The 20337-nt window shown below is 39.8% G+C and overlaps 1 protein-coding gene across 9 annotated transcripts in view; it reads right to left on the bottom strand.

Annotated features, from left to right (window-relative positions):
- Positions 1-20337, bottom strand: part of ELAVL4 (ELAV like RNA binding protein 4) — a 154417-nt gene that overhangs the window by 46948 nt on the left and 87132 nt on the right. For 7 of the 9 annotated variants that reach the window (XM_050802341.1, XM_050802374.1, XM_050802350.1 and 4 more), the window contains exon 2: positions 9870-10110. In XM_050802341.1, the coding sequence (XP_050658298.1) occupies positions 9870-10110 (241 nt within the window). Of the gene's footprint in view, positions 1-9869; positions 10111-13223; positions 13324-20337 lie in introns of those variants that run through there. The other 2 variants (XM_050802359.1, XM_050802386.1) reach the window with 2 other exon arrangements.

Genomic DNA, 20337 nt, shown 5'->3' with positions numbered 1-20337 from the left:
AAGTTGTCACCATTCATGTTTCCTTGATGTATAAAAACTCAAACTAGGTGGTCCGTTTGAGACATTTAATCACATTTAATTTACTAATTTTCCTCTGGTCTCCTTTTACCATTCTATATTCATTTACTTCTATCCTGTTTTTAAAAATTTGATGGCTATTTCCATTTTAGTTTTTTCCACACTATCTAATAAGCCAATGCAAATCCTTTTTCATCAAAGTGACATGTCAAAAAACAAGGCAGAAAGAGGAAGCAGGACAAAACACACACACACACACACACACACACACACACAAAGTACAACAACAACAAACCAGGCAAAGAAAAGAAGAGAGGAAGAAAGAGCAAGAAAAATAAGAAGTCAAGTGCTTTTGACTCGTCAAAGGAAGTACTGAGTATAAAAGCCTCTGAAAACAAACACAAAGGGCAAATATCAGGGATCACTAAGTGTACATTTTATGCTTATACCACCAATAAAATTATTTAATCTGATTCCAGATGTTTGTGATGAGAAATTCCATTAGTGGCCATACGAATTAGAGTTATTGACCTAGCTAGCTGTGTCCACTTTGTGTTTATGAGGACTTGCATCTCACCAGACATTCAACTACAAAATAAGGGACATGCAGAAAACTAAACTTAGAAATCCGCAAGAACTTGAAGTAGGTGGAAAGCAAGTCACTGAGCAAACGGGTACATCACCTTAGAGAGATAAATAACGATTCTCAGATTACAGACACCATGGGAAGTGTGAAAGCTGTCAGCTTCCTTCTGTGTTAAGTAGAGTTAGTTACCAGCAAAGTAGAAGGAACGCAGACCTCAGAATCAGACTTGGGTTCAAATCTCAGCTCCACCACTTATTAACGGTGACCTTGGATAAATTACTTAACGTCTCTGAGCTTCAGATATTTTACTGACACAAAGGTGGTATCCTCACTTACCCGACAGAGATGTCTGTATTAGACAGCTTGCGCTACCATAAGAAAATACCATAGACTGGGTGGCTTAAACAACAGAAATTTATTTTCTCACAGTTCTGGAGTCTGGAAGTCCAAGATCAGGGTGCTAGCATGGTTGGGTTCTAGTGAAGGCTCTTTTTCTGGCTTGCAGATAGCTGCCTTCTTGCTTGTTCCATGTGTATGGAGAAAACTCCAGTCTCTCTTCCTCTTCTTATAAGAGCACTAATCCTATCAGATCAGGGCTCTACCATTACGGCCTCGTTTAACCTTAATTACTTCCGCAGAGGCCCTATCTCCAAACACAATTACATTGGGGGTTAGAACTTCAACATAAGAATTTTGGGGGGACATAAACATTCATTCCATAACAACGTCTCTGAAGCTTGGCTCAGCTGCCTCCTCTGCATGGACTGGTCTCCTACAATCTAATCTCTGCCAAATTCAGGGCCAAGCTGAAGGCTCACTTTTCTTTGACACTTGCTTAGAGAATCTCAGTCCATTGTCATCTTTTTCTCCTTTGAACACCCATAACTGATGTTGTCTTCATTCAGCACAGACAGTGGTAAGGTAACAGAAAGACCATAGACTTTGCAGTCAGATGCCCTAACCCCACTCACCAGCTGACTAATTCTAGGTCTTGGGTTGTGCATCTGCAAAATGGGAATAAAATCACTGATTAAGCAACACTGATATAAAGCTTCAACGAGATAACATCTATAATGTGTCTAGCACTGTTGCTGACACATAGTAGGCATTCCATCAAACCTCCAACTTCATTGTATCATTATGAATCCTTTTTCACTATTCTTCCAATGACATTAATAGCCAGGACCAAGGAAGGGTAAGATTGGGCCCTGGTGAAGAACAAAACAAAACAACCTCCACTCCCCTTTTGCCCCCAGCCACAAAACAGCAAAGGTAGATGTGTAGTTAATATGCATAATAAGCAGCCAGGTCCCAGTCTCTTCCAGACTTTCATGAAGGGCTGTCATTTGTTCTGGTTTCCCTGACTCATTGGTCCCATAGCAACACATGGGCACAAACTAGGTCTTATCCATTTTGACCTCCTCACAGACAGTGATACAGAATTTCAGAGACGGGAAGGAAAGGAAAGGGAATAACACCTATTTAGTCTGAGAGAGTAGACACTAAACAAATACTGTTGGCTGATTGAAAATGTTTTACAAATGTAAAAACCTTATACAAATATATGATCTCTATCTGAATTTTATCTTCTCTCCAAACTAGAAATATCTTCTCCTATCAAAGCTCAATTTGGGGACTGTAGAAAAAACGAAAAGGCAACTTAAAGATCTTTGGTTCTTACGAGGAATAAACACAGATACAGAGTTTATCAGTTAAGAGCAGTCAGGGAGATGTGGAATGGGGGCGAGGGGGCAGATTGAAAAAAGAAATCACCACTACTACACCTCACAGAAGACAAGAAGAAAATGAATTTCCCATTAACACATTTCAGAAAGCACTTTCCTCCTACCCTGAAGCTGATGAATTACATTTTTAGATAATGTGTGGAAATTTCAGTTTGACATTACCTTCCTCCTTAGTTCCTAGTCTCAATCAACCAGGCCATTCTACAGAGGAGGGAGGAGTGAGTGAGTGAATGTGTGGGTGTGTGTGTGTGTGTTGGGGGAAGAAGAGAAGGCTGCGTGAACAGGGAATTGGTCTTACGAACCAAACAGTCAGCTAAAGTACAGAAATAGAAAATTCTTAAAATACCCAGCCTGATTCACATCCTAGGTAAAAATCCTTTGAGACATCTCTCCTGGGATGTGAGAATACTTTCCTACGGTTATCTGAGTTCGGAAGCAGGGCAGAACTGTCTGATTTGGAAGGTAAGATGAAGGGGAACACAGCCAGGAGGCAAAAGGAAACCATACCTGGTCTGTAATCCTGACTACTGCCATTCTGGGAAAAAAATTGTGTCAGAAGATGCATAATGTACCTGCACAAACCCTAAACCTCACAGCTCCACTCTACTGCCAACCTGCTCTAATTAGAAAGGATGGAAAGTCTCTGATTCCCCTTGATGAGTGTGTAAGAAGCACAATGATTATATGGTTTACTGTTTGCACTTCATGTTCTGACGTTCTTCAAGTTCCCCTTAATAAGGCAGACTCCAATTCTCCTGTTTTGTAACCCCATTAGGCTGCCAAATCTCCTCCATACCTAAAAATTTTCCACTCACCTCCAACAATAACCAACCCCCCTTCCCAAGTCAACAAATCAAAACTCTTTTATTCTTCTTTGTAGAATATGTATGACTGCAGGGAGGTGATAAATAAAATGACAGATGCAAATCTGCCTGATTTTCCTCTGAATTCAGGAGACACATCACATTGTACTAAGCACATTTTCCAAATCAGCAGCAAAATATGCTGATAAATGCTACCATTTGCTGTACTCTTCCCATCACTAATGACTCTCCTTCTGATGTGCATATAGAAAAGTTCATTTAGCTGATCAATATCTTGGGATTTTCTTGGATATGCCTAAATGAGGCTGGGTTTTTATTATGCTTAAATTGTAGGCAGCATCCATGTCAATACAGTGCTTGCACAATAAAGAAAAGGTGAATATACTGAAGAGTATTTCATGAAAAGAGAATATCAGAAGTGAAAAAAAACCACTCCAAGTCTAGTCTTCTTTGTTTAGCTAAGCAGTGACCTGTTTAATACAAAAAAATTCTTTTTAATGCACAGTATGCTATTTTCCAAAACAAAAGATTCTGAGCTCTAATTATGTTTTCCCTGTACTAAAAAATTTCATTCCCTAGGTATACAAACTGAGTTGGTTTGTAAAGGGGAGGAGTCAGTTTAGTATTTTGGGGTACACTGCCAGAGGTAAAGTATAAATTTGACAATTCACAATTAGGCAGTGCTGGGTTCAAGTACCAGCTGCCTTAACTTGGAAGCGAAGTCACGTTGGCAAGTAATTCAATTACTCCTAAGTTCAAGTTTTTGCATCTGTAAAGTGGCCATCTTGAGGATTACATGAGACTCTGTCTACTGATCTCAGCACAATGCTTGGCACACAGTAAGTTCTCAAAAGCACTGGCCATTACGATTCTCCGAGATAACTTGATTTATTATTTAAATGAGCTACTATATTTAAAGCATTCTTATAGTGCCCAGTACACACATTAAGGCATACACAAAAAATAAAAGCTGCTGCAGTTATTCTTATATGTCTGCTGGGTGTTGTAAGAAATTATGCCAATAAACTCACCTTGGGGCTGAATTCACATTTTGGGAGTGAGTTTAAGGAATTTTTATATCTTAGGATTTTTCAGAGCCTTTTATTGTTTATACAGTTATCTCAGAAGTAAAATTCAACCAAATTCCCATAGTGTTCCTATAAGTCCAGTACATGAAAGTATATAAGGTACATTAAAACAATCCAGAGCCCTCACTCCCCTCTCCTCTTCAACCCAATAGACTGTACTCTGTCATGACTCAAGGCCTATCAGATGCTCTAATAGATACTGTCACCACTGCTGTGGTCCATGTCCCACATCTCTCCTACTGAGAGACACACACACAGGATTGTTAGCACTTTCAGAAATTTGAGAAAGAACACAAGTTACCCAATGTTACTGCATCAAAACTGAGTTGGTTCCTTTAATTAGGTTGTAAATTCAGATCCAAAGGTAGCAGCAAAATATCCACCCTCTTGTCCACAGTAGCAAAGGTTATTTATTTGGCCTTATTCTTTTTCCACTAAATGATATTAATTAAACCAAAGAGATGTATTATAAAGGAAGAAATGAAGACATGGATTAGAAGTGGTGTTTAGGAAATGTTGTCTTTGTCCATTGGGGTACAACTCTAACTGACTTAATTTTTTGCTATGCTTAACTTCATTTGGCTATGCTGCTTCATATTAGACCACTGCTTCCAAAGAGACACGTTCCAGCTCTACTTCTTTTGTCCAAAGCACAGAGGAACACAAAATGCTTTTGTTCTTTGACTAAAATTTTAGCTTTATTCCTTTGCCTTTCTTTCCTCTACCTAAATCCTTACCCTATCTTTTAAACTTTCCCCAACAGCTCCAGCTAACACCAACCTTACCTCTTCCAACCACCCATAGCACTTATGTATTAATAGCATGTTCCATATATTTGTCTCTTAATAGATTCAGTTTTGTTATTGATAATGTTCAGTTTGGTCTGCCCTGTCCTCAAAAAATTCCCTTCAGAGCTCACACTCACTTGAAATGAATAGAAAACTACTCTTAAAAAGTAGACTGTGGCTGGGTGCAGTGGCTCATGCCTGTAATCTCAGCATGTTGGGAGGCCGAGGCAGGCGGATCACAAGGTCAGGAGTTCGAAACCAGCCTGGCCAATACAGTGAAACCCCATCTCTACTAAAAATACAAAAATTAACAGGGTGTGGTGGTGGGTGCCTGTAGTCACAGCTACTTGGGAAGCTAAGGCAGGAGAATCACTTGAACCCAGGAGGTGGAGGTTGCAGTGAGCCGAGATAGCACCACTGCACTCCAGCCTAGGAGACAGAGTGAGACTTCAACTCGAAGAAAAAAAAAAAAAGTACACTGCATGGATACACAGAGAGTGACATGAGGTAAAAATATAATTCTTTTTTTATCACTGTGATGCAAATAATCACACAATGTAAACAGGCAGGTCAAAACTGTTTGCTCTTGCACTGATTTCTTTTTTCTTTTCTTTTTTTTTATTTTTTTGAGACAGAGTTTTGCGCTTGTTGCCCAGGCTGGAGTGCAATCCAGCTCAATGCAACCTCCGCCTCCCAGGTTCAAGCAATTCTCCTACCTTAGCCTCCCGAGTAGCTGGGATTACAGGCACCCACCACCATGCCCAGCTAATTTTTGTATTTTTAGTAGAGACAGGGTTTCACCATGTTGGCCAGGCTGGTCTTAAACTCCTGGCCTCAGGTAATCCACCTGCCTTGGCCTCCTGAAGTGCTGGGATTCCAGGCGTGAGTCACTGCACCCCACCTAATTTCCTTCTAGAGATTTTTCTTTTTTTTCTTTCCTTATTTGTTTTGGGGTGGTAACAAGATAAACACTTATTAAAACGCAAAAAAAGCAAAGAAATAATAATAATAATCCAGCTCTGCTGATTTCAAGACATACCCTGAGCCACCTAACCTTGCCTTGGTCAAGCCACATGTTTTCTCCCCTAAAATACTGATCACATAGGAACTTGCATTCAGTAAGGCAATCTCAATGTTTACAAAACGAAACCAAAATGGTAACAAAAAAAAAAAAAAAAAAAAAAAAAAAAACTGAATCAACTCCTTGGAGTCCACAGGAATAATATAATTTCTACCAGGTATTTGGTGTTCTTTGCCAGAGTTTCTAGGTTGCATGAACTCAGTGGGTCACATGCCACTTCCTTTTTTTTCCCCAGCAGCAGAGGCTGCAGGTAGATGAAGAAGAAAAACTAAAGACTTAGTTTCCAATGCCATCATGTGTCATGGATGTACACAAGAGCAACTCAGGATATGCCTTTCTTCTTCCTGGTACCTGGATTATCCTGATAAGTGTCCTTTCCCAGTTGGAAAAAGAAAAATGTAATGTCTCTGAGAAGATAAGTAACAGAGATGTCCAAAAGTATCTTAAAACTGGAATTTTCAGTAAATTTGGTTCTACTCTAAAGGAAGACAAAGGCTGAGTTATATCCCCAGAGGATGATAAATGTTGTTATCTTTGCCTCCCTTTATACACATGAGTCTTGTTTAAAGTCATGGTGCATTAGATAGACTCTCCAGAGGGTGCCCAAGAACCTCTGCTCAGAAGAACACAATGTTGCATTGGGTTATGAAGTGGGGGTTAGGCAGGGTCTTTACCCTGTACATGCCTCCAAATAAAATCATGCTTTTGGAAACTAGGGGTGACTCCCAGCTCCACCACCTGATAATAACTGTGTTGCCTGGGGAAATCACTAAGCTTCAGTTTCCTCATCTAAGAAAACGGAGGCTGTTCTCCATGTTAAATGAAATAGGGTATGTCCAGCACTTAGCAAGTATCCAGCACGGAGGAAGTGCTTGATAAATGGTGATGTTTATGTCCTCAGCACATAACACTTAAGTCCACGCCCAAATTTCTTCTATCTGTTCTCAAATGGAGAATTCATTGACAATTCACAGCCAGGGATGAATCTAGCCTGCTGGTAAGGCTATCAACAGAGTCACTTCCTCTCTCTCTAAAGAGATTTTAACGTTACAGAAGCCAGAACTTTCTAAGGGAATCCATTACATTCTCTTAGGGAGTGGTTGGGGCTGGAAAATCTTAATCTTGAATTCTTATCTCTTTGCCACCTCCCACCCCCCAATCCTCCCACTGGATATTTAGAACTCCTTGTAAACTTCACAGGATCGAGATGCATTGAGATCTGTAGGAGGTGTTGGAGGAAAAGGGGGGACTGGGATGTTAAAAATCAGGGCAACAAAAATACCCATGATGTCATTTACCCTGACTTCTGAACCACCAGCGGCAGCATCTCCATTTGCCTAGTGTGATATACCTCACCTCTTCCAGTCTGCATTGTGACCTAACCCCAAATGTTGGCCTCGGGGAGGTCCTCCGCTAGAGCGATTCCCACTCCTTCCCCATTTCCCCACAGCCCTATCTCTCCCTCCTTCTCTGACTTTTAGCATAGCCAATTAAACCTGAACAACGGGTGGATGGAGGAAATATGCTGCATCTATGGAATGGTACAGCAGGGACTAGTTTCACTGTTAATTTAAAATGCTAGAATTAATTAGGTAGTGTAAATGAAGAATTTAATAAGCACTCTTTACAACCACAAGTTTTACTTTTATTAAACACTGCTACCAAATGAGGGCAAATATCTCTGGTCTCTCTCTATATTTCTCTGCCTCATTCCCATAAGGTCTCTACAAATAAAAATTTTTTGGGCCTGAATTTAAGAAGGATGCATAATTACAAATTTATGCCTGAATTGTATTTCTGCTTTCAACCCCATAAGTTTCTTCTTTAAGCTCAGATGCTACTGTATGTCTCTGCTTGTGCTGGAGAGGGTGCTAAACAAACCAAAGTTGACAATTTTGGTTTTGTATACCAAATTAAAGGCTGTCTTCGAAGCTGTCACTCCTATTCAAATCCACTCGGTGAACTACCAAATTAGCATTCTTTCAGTAAAGGAATCTGCTTGTTTAAACATGTGTCTTTAGAAAACAAGGAACAACACCATGAATCAGTACTTCTCAAAAATCTCACTACAGTTCTGAAGGAATTCTGAAAAGGTGATTAATAATATTCACTAATATAGCTGGCAGACTCTGTATTTTGAAGGTAAGGCTACACTAAAAATACATTTCCTATATAGGAGTAGGAGGAAGAATCATATGGTTAACTGGTTTTAATTTGGTTTGAATTATCATCCTATTACATAAAGATTATTCAGGAATCTAAATATTGGCTTTCTGAACGTATGGGAAATTCTGTTTAAGGATAGATGTTCCAGTGCTCTGGTACAAGATCATCAAAGCCTGGCCCTATTTGGAGAACTTGATAGATATATTTTTTTCTGTTCTGGCCACTTTCCTTGAAGCATACTAGCTGTACTTATAATAATAGATGTATTTACTGAGGCACCACTAAGCAATAGACACTGCGCTAGATGCAATATATCTAGTCTCTCATTTAATCCTCACAATAAGCCCTTTGAGACAAGCATTATCTTACAATTTTTCAAATAAGAAAATTATATCTGGAGTGTTATATGACTTATATTTTGGAAAGTGGCAGTGGTATTTAAGTTTTATGATTTTGCAAACTACTTAATTTATAAGGGGAACAAATTTACATGTGAATTATGAGAACAGAAGAATATATATAATTACACGCACACATATAGAATGTAATCTCTGATTTAAAATAAAGATGATGTATACCCCTATTTTAATGACACAGCTTCCTTTTTTAAAAAAAAAACTACAGGACAGTTGCTGATTAATTAAACTGTCTAGAGAAAGAAAACAAAAGTCAATACTCAAAACTGACAAGTATTCAAAGTTGGATATGAATGATTTCAGGAGTGGAGTATCACACAGTAGCAGCTTCACTGCCATCATTATGTAGCCTAATATATCTCTAAGAAAATATTCTCACTGCCAATAAGATTACAGGGAAACTTTCCCCCAAAGAATTATAGTGTCAGTGTCTGGCAAACATTTGGTTCTCAACGAACAGTTGTCAATTAGGAGAAAATCAGAACCTAAAAATCTCATGTATTGAAGTTGTACAGGGTGTTGATTCACTTTCAAGTAAAAATTCCCTCACTTCTTAAAGAGCATCTTCAAAACAAACAGACAGATGACATAAAACAAAATACCTCAAATGCAGATCTTCATTAAGTATCTCCCTCCTACTGCAGAGTAGTTGCATTCCAGATTAATCTGCTATCCTTAGGGCCTGTTTCTCCCCAGGGACAAGGGCAGTTGTGTCAACCATTCACACATCCACAGTGGCCCCTTTTAAAACACTTGTTTCAGGCACTTGGAAGAACATTGGGCACACACGAAGCAAATATTGAGAGGAGAAGAATACATGAACAAAACTAGTGTAAAGTATAGGGAGAGCAGAGTGTGGGACTGGAAACTATAGAACAAAGGGAGGGAATGGATGATTAAGAATAAAAGGAGACAAAATCAAAAGATCATTTTACATGAAGATGAAGATGTGCCAAAATCTTCATCTGCCTCCCAGCAGTACCAATCTACAATAAGGTCTTATGTGGTGTATGTGGTGTAAGTTTATGACTGTGTATCCGTGCCACCCTGCAAGCAGGGTACATGATATAGACACTCAGGTGCATCATCACACATGTGCATTTCTGCTAAGATCTGCACATCTAATGGAACAACATAGCTTCAAATCCTGTGCATACCTGTAATTTTGTCTCTCACAAGTTTGCAGGATTCTATTTCACCGATGCTCCCGAAGAGACTCCTGAATTCTTCTTGGGTCATATTCTGGGGTAAATAGTTGACGATGAGGTTGGTTTTGCTGTCATCTGTGGTTGCCCCTGTTTGCATGGGAGAAGGACAGTTTCTGTTGTTGCTGGAGGGTCCATTGCTTGTATTGGATGTCGGACCATTTGACACCTGAGGCTCCATGGTGCTAATTATCTAAATAAAAATAAAAACAATTGAAAAAGCCTTTTGAAATCTCAGACACAACCAAAGTCTCTTTTAAAAGTTTATTTATTTTTTTGAAAAGAAAGAGAAGATAAAGCAAGATGGAGCAAGAGACTGGGTTGTGAACACAGCCAATTTAGAAGCCTGTTTTTAACCAAAATGTTAAACTCCCCTTTCTATTTTTAGGCCAGCCCATAGATTTTGAACACAGACTAGAATGCAGTAGGAACTCTCCCATTATTTTGTTAATGAAAAGCTAATTCCTGTTTTCATTACACAACCACTCTCAGAAATGTATACTTAAGCCACACCAAATTATAATTAAAATGTAAAGTAATAATCATGATTAAAATTATAGTTCCATTAAAGCTGAAAAAGCTAAATATAGAGGGCTACACTCACAAGATCAAATACAGTACCTGTTTATTAACTATCTCATAAAATAAAATGACATTAAATTAAGTGGGGTTGTTCAATATGGGAAGGGTTTAAATTTTTCACTGATGCTTAATCACTGATCAAACTTTAGATTTTTATAGGTACATGCTAGGTAGCTGCAAAGTCCTCTAATGTCTTTTTTTTTTTTTTTTTTTTTTTAAATCTAGCCATTCTGTTATTGTTTCTCCCAGACCTCTAATAAAACAAAAAACATGGAGGCAAAGTTTTCCTTAGGTCCGGCACCGCCTGAGGCTGTCCACTCACATCTTACTCAAAAAGGACTTTCTCTTGATTAAAATATTTAATTAAACAAAGATTTCTGGCTGGTGTGAATGTTCTAGGCAGCATGCATGAGAATAAAGAAATGAATGAATCCTTATCTTCAAGGAGCTAATAGCCTATAGAGGACACAGACAGGTAAACAGCTGGTGTAGGGCAATGACCATGCAATACAGAAGCAATTACTTCTGCTTACAGGATAGGGAGATTCAGGGAAAGTTCTGAGAAGATGCTAGAATAGGGTTTTATAAGAAAAATGAGTTTAAGCTCATGAAGTCAGGTCATGAAGATGCCCTGTATGGGATGACAAACATGGAGAATTGCAAAATTCCAGAGCCGGAAGGCGCTTAAGGGAACAAAATCTAGCTCAACACTCTCACATTGGACATGAAGCCCAGAGATGTCCAATTACTTCTCTGTTATCATATAAAAATGAGGGCAAAGTCCAGGCCTGCACCCAGGTTTCCTGGCCCCAAACGCAGCCCATAATTTGCAACTTTCCATTTTGTCTTATCACCATCCTCTATTTGTCCATCATAAAATGGCTTCCATCTCCTCAGAAATTGATCATCAACTCTTTGGAAATGAAATCATGCTCTGCCACTTACTAGCTGTGTGACCTTGGGCAAGGAACTTAAACCCTAAGAGCCTTCATTTTTCTCATTTGAAAAATGGGAACAATGCCACCTGTCTTGCAAAGCGGTAAGGATCGATCCAGTGATATGACTTGTGTAAAGCATCAGAACAGAGGTGGGCACATAACCACAGTCACTGATGTTTATTAGTTACTCTGCCAATCATCCAATGTGACTTCTCTCATTGTCTCCTCACAAGAAGGCAATGAGGCATATTCTAATATTCTCTACATCTTACAGATGAGGAAACGAAGGCATAGCAGACATCCGATAACTAGTAGCTTCCATTATTATTACCATTTGCCTGCTCAGAGGATTTGGGGGGGAAGCATTTTCATTTACTATAACATACATGTAATAAAGTGTATGAATCTTAAGGGTACAATACAAAGAATGTTTACAAAGAGAACACAATTCACAACTGGGTAGCTACCTTTCAGATCACAATATAGAACATGACTGGCACCCCAAAAGCCTTTCTCAGGTTCTCACTCCTGTCATTTACCTCACCCCTCAAAGGTAACCACTATTCTGAACTCTAGTCCACAGATTTGTTTTACCTATTTTTTTCACCTTTATATACATGGAATCATACAACACATACTCTTTTCACACATGTATGGAGTGTCATCTGCTCTGTTACATGTAACAATACACTGTTCTTCCCACTGCCATAGCAATTTCCATTGTATGGAAATATTACATTTTATTTATCTGTTGATGAATATTTGGATTGTTTCTAATTTTGAACTACTATAGATAATGCTGCTATGAGCATTATGTACATGTCTTTTGGTACAAAAATGTCTTTGGTACAAAAACATATTCTATTGGGGATAGTCCCAGGATTCTATTTTTGGGGTCATAGGGTGTACGTATATTCAGCTTCAGTAGATACTGCCAACAGTATTTCAAAGTGGCTGTATCCATTTATATTCCCACCAGCAGAGTATGAAAGTTCCAGTTGCTCCACATCCTCATCAATGTTCAGAAACCATTTTTTGTTTTTGTTTTTGTTTATTTTTTCATCTGAAGCAGAGTGGCATAGTAAAAATGGAATGCGTGTTTGAGTCAAGACAACAGGTGATTTAAATTCCGAGTTCTAGGCCAGGTGCAGTGGCTCACGCCTGTAATCCCAACACTTTGGGAGGCCGAGGTGGGCGGATCACCTGAGGTCAGGAGTTCAAGACCAGCCTGACCAACATGGAGAAACCCAGTCTCTACTGAAAATACAAAATTAGCCAGGTGTGTGTGTGGTGGCGCATGCCTGTAATCCCAGCTACTCAGGAGGCTGAGGCAGGAGAATCACTTGAACCTGGGCGGTAGAGGGTGCAGTGAGCCAAGACTGAGTCACTGCACTCCAGCCTGGGCAACAGGAGTGAAACTCCATCTGAAAAAAGAAAAAAAAAAACTTAGTTTTACCACTTATTAGCCGTGTGATCTGAGGCAGGTTACTTCAATACTCTGAGCCGCAGTTTCCTCTTCGGCAAAACTGGAATAAAATGCTTGCCATGCAGGGTTATCTTCAGGATGAGAGATAATGTACATTAAATGTCTAAAATACAAAGGGCCCAGAGGCATCATAACGATTATTCCTCATCATGCCCCACGTAGGTGAGTGTTACTCTAATTCTTTCATCTTCTGAAGGTCACAAATGATAAACGAAACAAAAAGGAAAACATGAAAGCCTCAAGAGGAGCCAAGGAAATAAAGCAGACTGAGAAAGATGGGGAGCATCTAAGATTCTTTACCATCATGTAAGTAATTTAAGTGGCTCCACTTCTCCCATCACCAGAATTTTCTTCTTGGCTTCAGGTCAACTTTAGGATTCTAGAAGGCTGGTCCAGACAGCAAGGAGAAAGCAAAAGCTTCTGAGAAGAATCTTAAATCAAGCTCCCCTCAGGACTGATAGAAGTTGTACCCAGCAAAGCCTACTCAGCCGCTTTGCCTTCGAGGCAAGGGTCCAGGAAAATAATCAGGGAGATGGGCCCCAGGGAAGGAGGCATGCTAAAGGAGATGGCATTATAGAGCATCCTCACAACTCCTGGCTAGGAGGCAGGTTTCAGTTCTGCCAAGCTGTGGGGCCTTCTGAGTCTTTGCAGTGCCTCCATTTGCTGTGTTGTCTCACTGCTTCACTGAGTCAGGTGTCCAGGCAACAAACATAAGAAGCACTGCCAACTTGATAATGAACATGAAAAATCAGAATTTATACATTCAGGAGGCCCGACCTCTACGTTTGATTTAATGACAACCCCCCCCCCCCGAGCCCTACAATCTTTAGAAACCCTTCTCTGTTCTCTACCTTTTTCAGGTTACGCTTCTTTCAGCTGCCTGACAAACACCTAGAAAATATCCCACACCAAGGCAGCTTATTTAGTGCTAATGATGGAGTATGTGGAAGAATTTCATGCTGATATTCTGTGGGACCAAAACCCTTAAAGGTCACCTGACAGTCAGGTTCATCTTTCATTTTCATTTTCAGACACGTGGTGAAAGCCAGCGCTTGTCCACGTGAACATCTCACAGGTCCACCTGTTCCAGGAAGGCCTATGAAGTAACAAGGCTGCAGCAAAATAATTTCAGTCCCCCCATCAGCTTTGTGGCTCTCCTTACATTCTATGCGGATTTCCTAATTTATGTTGACTCCTGGAGGTGAGTTCCATCTGTAGATTAGACAGCCCAACTGGTCCCCACTAGCTTCTAAAAGGAGTCATGAGATACAATGTTCACTACTGAGCTACTTCAGCTGACCACATCTAAAAATTAGGCCAAGTCATTCTCATCCAATGTAGATGGAGCTCTCTTTGCTCTGCATCTATGCTACACAGTTATTCTTTTGTGTGTCCAGAAGGAACAGATGAAAACACACAAATGGACACATACAAAGAGAGTTTTCTCAATAAAAATGTACAGTCTGAAAACTGAGAAACATTTTTAAATGTGTTAATATACATCCTATAATAAGACCCCTCATGGGTCTTAATGATGCATCTTAGGATGCAACACAGGCTGAAAAAAAAATCAGAAATGTAACACTTCAGAATCAAATCTGATATGTGAATGAACCAAGAGGATTTTAAAACATTACCTGGAAAATAAGAGAAGTTGCCAAGATGTAAAGATATTAAATGCACGAATATGAAACTACAGCATTTTAAGGTTATGCGACAGATCTCAAAGAGAGGACACCTGTACTCTCTACTTGGGAAACAGAGGAACAGACTAGGGGTAGAAAAAAATGTGTGTTGTTGGAAAGCACATCCTCCAGTAAGTACAGAGGCTGGCTGGGAAAATCAGAACACTTGATTCCTCAGGCTAACGCCTTTGATATTCTAACAGCACAATTTTCATTGCAAATAAATATATCAGTTACTCAAGTGTGCATATGTACTTTAATGAAACATTCTGTGTGGGTCTCACAGCCAACTTTGCAGCTGACCAGGTTCCAAGCCCCTGACTTGCCCTCCTTTCCTCATTTGAATAGCAATTAAGAACAGAATTACAGTCAGCATCCAGGATAGAGCATTGAGGAGGTTCAGTTGACTTCAAACTCTAATGGTTGTACAAAGCACTACATTAAATCTTTTATGTTTCTGTGATATATTTTAAGAAACATTATACAGGCAGAAAATTTCAGGGATAAACTATTAGAGCGGTGCACAATAACGTAGGCACTCAAATCCTGTCATTGTAAATGTCGATGGTTTGAATGACTAATTACTCACACTCAACGCATTAACCTCACCCCTCCCACCACTCTTTTCTGCAAAATATACAACAAAAGCAAGAGGGAAGGCTTCAGATGTGCAGCTGCTGGATCATCACCAGGGTCGTTTATCTCTGCAGAGGGGAGGTAAGGAGTGGAGGCTCAGCCAGCCTCCTGCTCCTGGAAAATAAAAAACCACCCCTCTCTTCCACCTCTCTCAACACAATTCAGGCTCCTTTTGTCTACCCAAGTTAACTGTAACACTACTTCCTGGATATGTCAGGTCATACGCACATTTAAAAAGGGTTTATTTCCACTATGGCTATATCTGGGTATGTTAGATACACAGAGATGGAGCCGAGATCTGTGCTGGACTCTGGGGATACAGAGATAACAAAGACAAAGAGTGGGCCCTTCTTGAGTTCACATTGTGGATGTGCAACAGATACGAGAGAACATTAGGGACCATGAAGCCCAACCCTGTCATTTTAAACTGGAGGAAACTGAGGACCAGAAGAGGGAAATGACTTGCCCAAGGTCACACTGCTAGTTAAGAGTCAGAGATGGGATTGGAGCCCAGGTCTACAGATTACCTCTCTTGTGTATTCTTGTGACAATATGGGCATGTTCATTTGGATGAGGATTTACTTGTCCTCTTGGGCAAGGACTAATGGGTGGCCATATTATAGAAATGCACTTGAACAGGGAGGGCGTGGTGGCTCATGCCTATAATCCCAGGGAGGGATTTGAACAGGGAGGCTGTGGTGGGAGGATCACTTGAATCCAGGGGTTTGAGACCAGCCTGGACAACATAGTGAGACTTTGTCTCTACAAGATGCAAAAAATAAATGTAGCTGGGCATGGTGGTCAGCTTGCCTGTAGTCCCAGCTACTTGGGAGGCTGAGGTGGGAGGATGGGTTGAATCTGAGAGATCGAGGCTGCAATGAGCTGAGATTGTGCCACTGCACTCTAACCTGGGAGACAGAGTGACTCTGTCTCAAGAAAAAAAAAATGCACTTGAACAGACTGTGGACACATGTCTACCTCCATACTTTTCTGAGTATAGCACTTCACAGTTCATAAAAATTCATGACCTGAACTCTGAGGTCCACAGCACAGAGATCACACCTGTTTTGTTTATTACAGCATCTCCTGAATGTAGAACAAAGCCTAACAATTGGTAGGTACTAGATAAAGGACTATAGAATGAATGAAAGTCCTTACATGTCCATTAGCTTACTGGATCCCTCAAACAACCCTGTGAAGTAAAAGCCAATAAAGTAGTAATATCATCCCCATTTTACAGATAACAAAAGAGAACAGGACAGATAAGCAACCAGTCACCTATTGAGCACCTATTATATGCCAGGCATACGCTTAAATATTATTTCAAATGCAGATATTTTTTCAATTTTTAAAATTGTGGTAAAACACACATAACAAAATTTGCCACCTAAATTGTTTTAAAGTGTACAGTTCAGTGGTATTAAGTACATTCATATTGCTTTGCAGCCATCACCAGAATTCTTGTCACCTTGTAAATCTGAAAGTATATACCTATTAAAGAATACCTCCCCATTCCCCTAGTTTCCCCAGTTCCTGGCAACTACCATTTTACTTTCCATCTCTATGTCAAATGCAGATTTTAAGAAGCACTGATTAGCCGGGAGTGGTGGCTCATGCCTGTACTCTCAGCACTTTGGGAGGCCGAGGTGGGCGGATCACCTGAGATCAGGAGTTTGAGACCAACCTGGCCAACATGGCGAAACCCCATCTCTACTAAAAATACAAAAATTAGCCAGGCATGGTGGGTGCCTGTGCCTGTAATCCCAGCTACTTGGGAGGCTGAAGGGGGAGAACCACTTGAACCTGGAAGGCGGTGGTTGCAGTGAGCCGAGACCATGCCACTGCACGCCAACCTGTGCAACAGAGTGAGACTCCACCTCAAAAAAAAAAAAAAAAAAAAAAAAACTCATTCAAGCAGGAGGGTTAAACCTTTGGCTGGCATGGGTCTACTATTGAATACCTTGGCCCTATATCCTCAGAAAACCTATTGAATGCCTTGGCCCTACGTGCTCAGAAAAATGTTCATGCATACAGCATTTTACGTTCACTAAAGCCAATCTATTATCTCCAGATTGAATGTTCCCAAACTGCTCCTTCCCATTCAAGCCTGCAGCATTTTTGGAGCACCTCTGTGTAGACTAGCACTGCTTCACTTCTTGGTAGAAAAGTTTAGAATACAGCCTTACCCCAGCCCTTCCACTGACTTAACCTCTACCCATTACCTACCTCACACCAAGGTGGCTGAGAGCTGTTAATTAAGTATGTTGGCAGCATATAGTGTCTATCATCTTCACTCGGCCCCTCCACACCTTCATCTCAGCCCTATTGAATGAGTCAAAAGGAAAAGAATAGAACCTGGTGGTTCAGGGCAGCCTTTGCTCTTACCGGTATAAAAAGGACTCAGTGAGATAATGTACATGGAACACTCAGCACTATTCCTGGCATGGTAATCCCTCCACAGATGCTAGTGGTGACTGATGCTAATATTATTAGAAGAGAACAAGGAGAAAGATAAAAACCAATACCTAAGAAACTAGGTTGGGAGTTAGACAAGAAAAGCTGATCAGCAATTAATCAAAAGTAAAACATTTCCTTCCTCCCCAAATCACTCTTTTCATATGATTTCTTGCTCTCAGAATTCATTAATTTACTAATCAAACAAATATTTATCGATGAAGGGTCCACATGTCAGAGGACAGACAGCAGCATGTCCTGTGACCAGGAAAATCTTTAACGTATATTAGGCAAGACTATTCTAAAATCGAAAAGTGTATGGATGTACTAAAAATGTATTTAAAGCTCCCTTAAAATTTTTTCCCTTCCCTTCCCTTCCCTTCCCTTCTCCCTTCCCTTCTCCCTTAATGAGTATGTAAAGGTGTTTTCTTTTACCATGCTGGAAGGATTTTTGAAAATATACATATAAAGCTAACCCTTATGTAATAGAACAAGCTCTCCCAGGTGCATGAAGAATAATGTTTACCAAGGGCAGTCACTGAATTGAACCATTAAAGAAATAGATTTAAATTATTAATGAGAACAAAAATAAAAGTCCTAATTCTCTTTGTAGGCATTTCCCACTTAACCCTCGTAAAATTCTGACATGCAGTATGTTAGACTCTGGTGGATGCAGAAGCCCAGACTATTGCGTCTCACCCGCCTTTCCAAGCCTGAAAAACAAATTCCCAAAGTTAGAAAATTACACAGCAGGCTCTGTGTTCCTGAAGACAGACATTATTTTTTTTGTAAAATTCCTTACAACCCCCCAATTTCATATTTCTTTAAAGTGTCTTAGATCAGCTCATAAAATCTATTCTCTCCCTTCCTTCTTTTCAAGAGGCTTTAATTTGCTCAAGTCCCTTCAGGTCAATATTTTTTTGGAAATGCAACACTTTCCTGGTTATGATTCAACTGTGAAGGAGACATATGTTATTAATGGGACCCAAGAGGAGGGGCTGAGACTGACGATCTGATAACTCTAGGAAAAGGGAACTTGGAAATACCACCCTTCCAACCAAATTACAGGTGATGGCTCACAAAGACCACTGGACTAGGGGACTGTGGTTAAAGACTGCACTCATATTCCCCAAAACCATTCATACCATGCTTCTGTAGATTCTACCAGAAGGTAACTAGAAAACTCTGGAAAAAAATATTTAATTCCATCCAAGAAACACATGCTGACAGCTTAATAATACCTTTGGGCAGATGCACAAATAACCTGAAAGACCTATTTACTCTGGGAAGTTATGTGGTAATAAATTCTCAGCATATCCTTAAAACAAGTGTATTCAATTCAACACAAGTTTATTGAATGCTATTGTAAGCCAAGACATTCTTCTAGAAGGTGGGAAAACAAAAATAATTTGGTCCCTACCTGTAGAGAGTTCAAGCTGGGAGGAGGGCAGGCAAACAAATAATTCATTAAAATCACTTGTATATCCCTTTCTTTTAAGCAGTCCCCTTCAGAGTTTCTTCAAATGACATCCCCTCTTCAGCAAAAGCATACAAATCATATATACTCAGACTAATCCTACCTGTTTTGATACTGAACTGACAGTCCTGTTCCTGGTATAAATGCCTACATCCTAAACAAATGACTTGTTTATTTGTCAACTCTTTGTTTTGTTTCTACAATGAGAATATAGCGCTTTATAATCTAAAAGGAAGTTATATTTGTAACAATGAGGTAAGCGTGAGGCATCCCTTCTTTCAAACAGCATCTTCTGCTCTGGAGATGAACACCAGGCATGCCAAAAGTATTCTCAGTGGTGGTAGTCAGGGCTTTTAAAAAATCAGCAGCCACTGGAGAGAACAAGAGGCATTAATACTTAAAATAGCAGGGCCAGCATGGATATGAAAAGCATAATCAAAATTTAATTTCTCATAGGCATCATTCTCAAATTCATAGAAATCCAAGTTTTAATCTCCTTCCCCAGACACATCACACACATTTCCCCTCCTTAATAAATACTGGCCTCCTTTACATTTTACAGTGTTTCGTTAGAGCTTCATTTTGGGCCTAAGATGATTTCCTGGTGTGTCCATCCTGATGCAGTTCTGATAAGACCCCTGGGTATGTGGTTTTAACCAACTTTTATAGCAAACTATCCAGAGCTGAGGGACAGCTTGATCATTCAGTACATTATAAAGATGAGGGAACCTTCCCTTCATGCCCCACAATTCAGTTCTCTTTTCCAAAATGGCCAGTAAATAAATAAATACAGTATCACATTTTCAATAAGCTTTCTTTGTTTAAGTCAGATTTGAAAAACTAAAATGTTTGCACTTTAATAAAAATACAATTTTGTGGGCAAGCTCAGCTTTCCTGCAAAAATATCAGCTCTAATAAAAAAAAATCGATAGGAAAACAATTCCTTCCCATTCTGCTCCCTAAGTCCCTCTGAACTCTGAAGGATTAATGTGGACAAAATAACTAAAATGCCTAATAATAATCTCTGGATACCTGTTGGGATGGGAACCAGCTGTGATGGGAAATACGTTATCTTCATCTTCCACATAAAGAACAGTCTTTCTCATAATTAATGAATCTTTTGAAAAACTGCCCACAAACTGATTAAGGCAGACTTATCTTC

The sequence above is a fragment of the Macaca thibetana genome, chromosome 1, assembly GCF_024542745.1.
Source record: "Macaca thibetana thibetana isolate TM-01 chromosome 1, ASM2454274v1, whole genome shotgun sequence".
NCBI classification, from domain to species: domain Eukaryota; kingdom Metazoa; phylum Chordata; class Mammalia; order Primates; family Cercopithecidae; genus Macaca; species Macaca thibetana.
The sequence above is the reverse complement of the archived record's forward strand: the minus strand, read 5'-3'. Positions and strand labels throughout refer to the sequence as shown.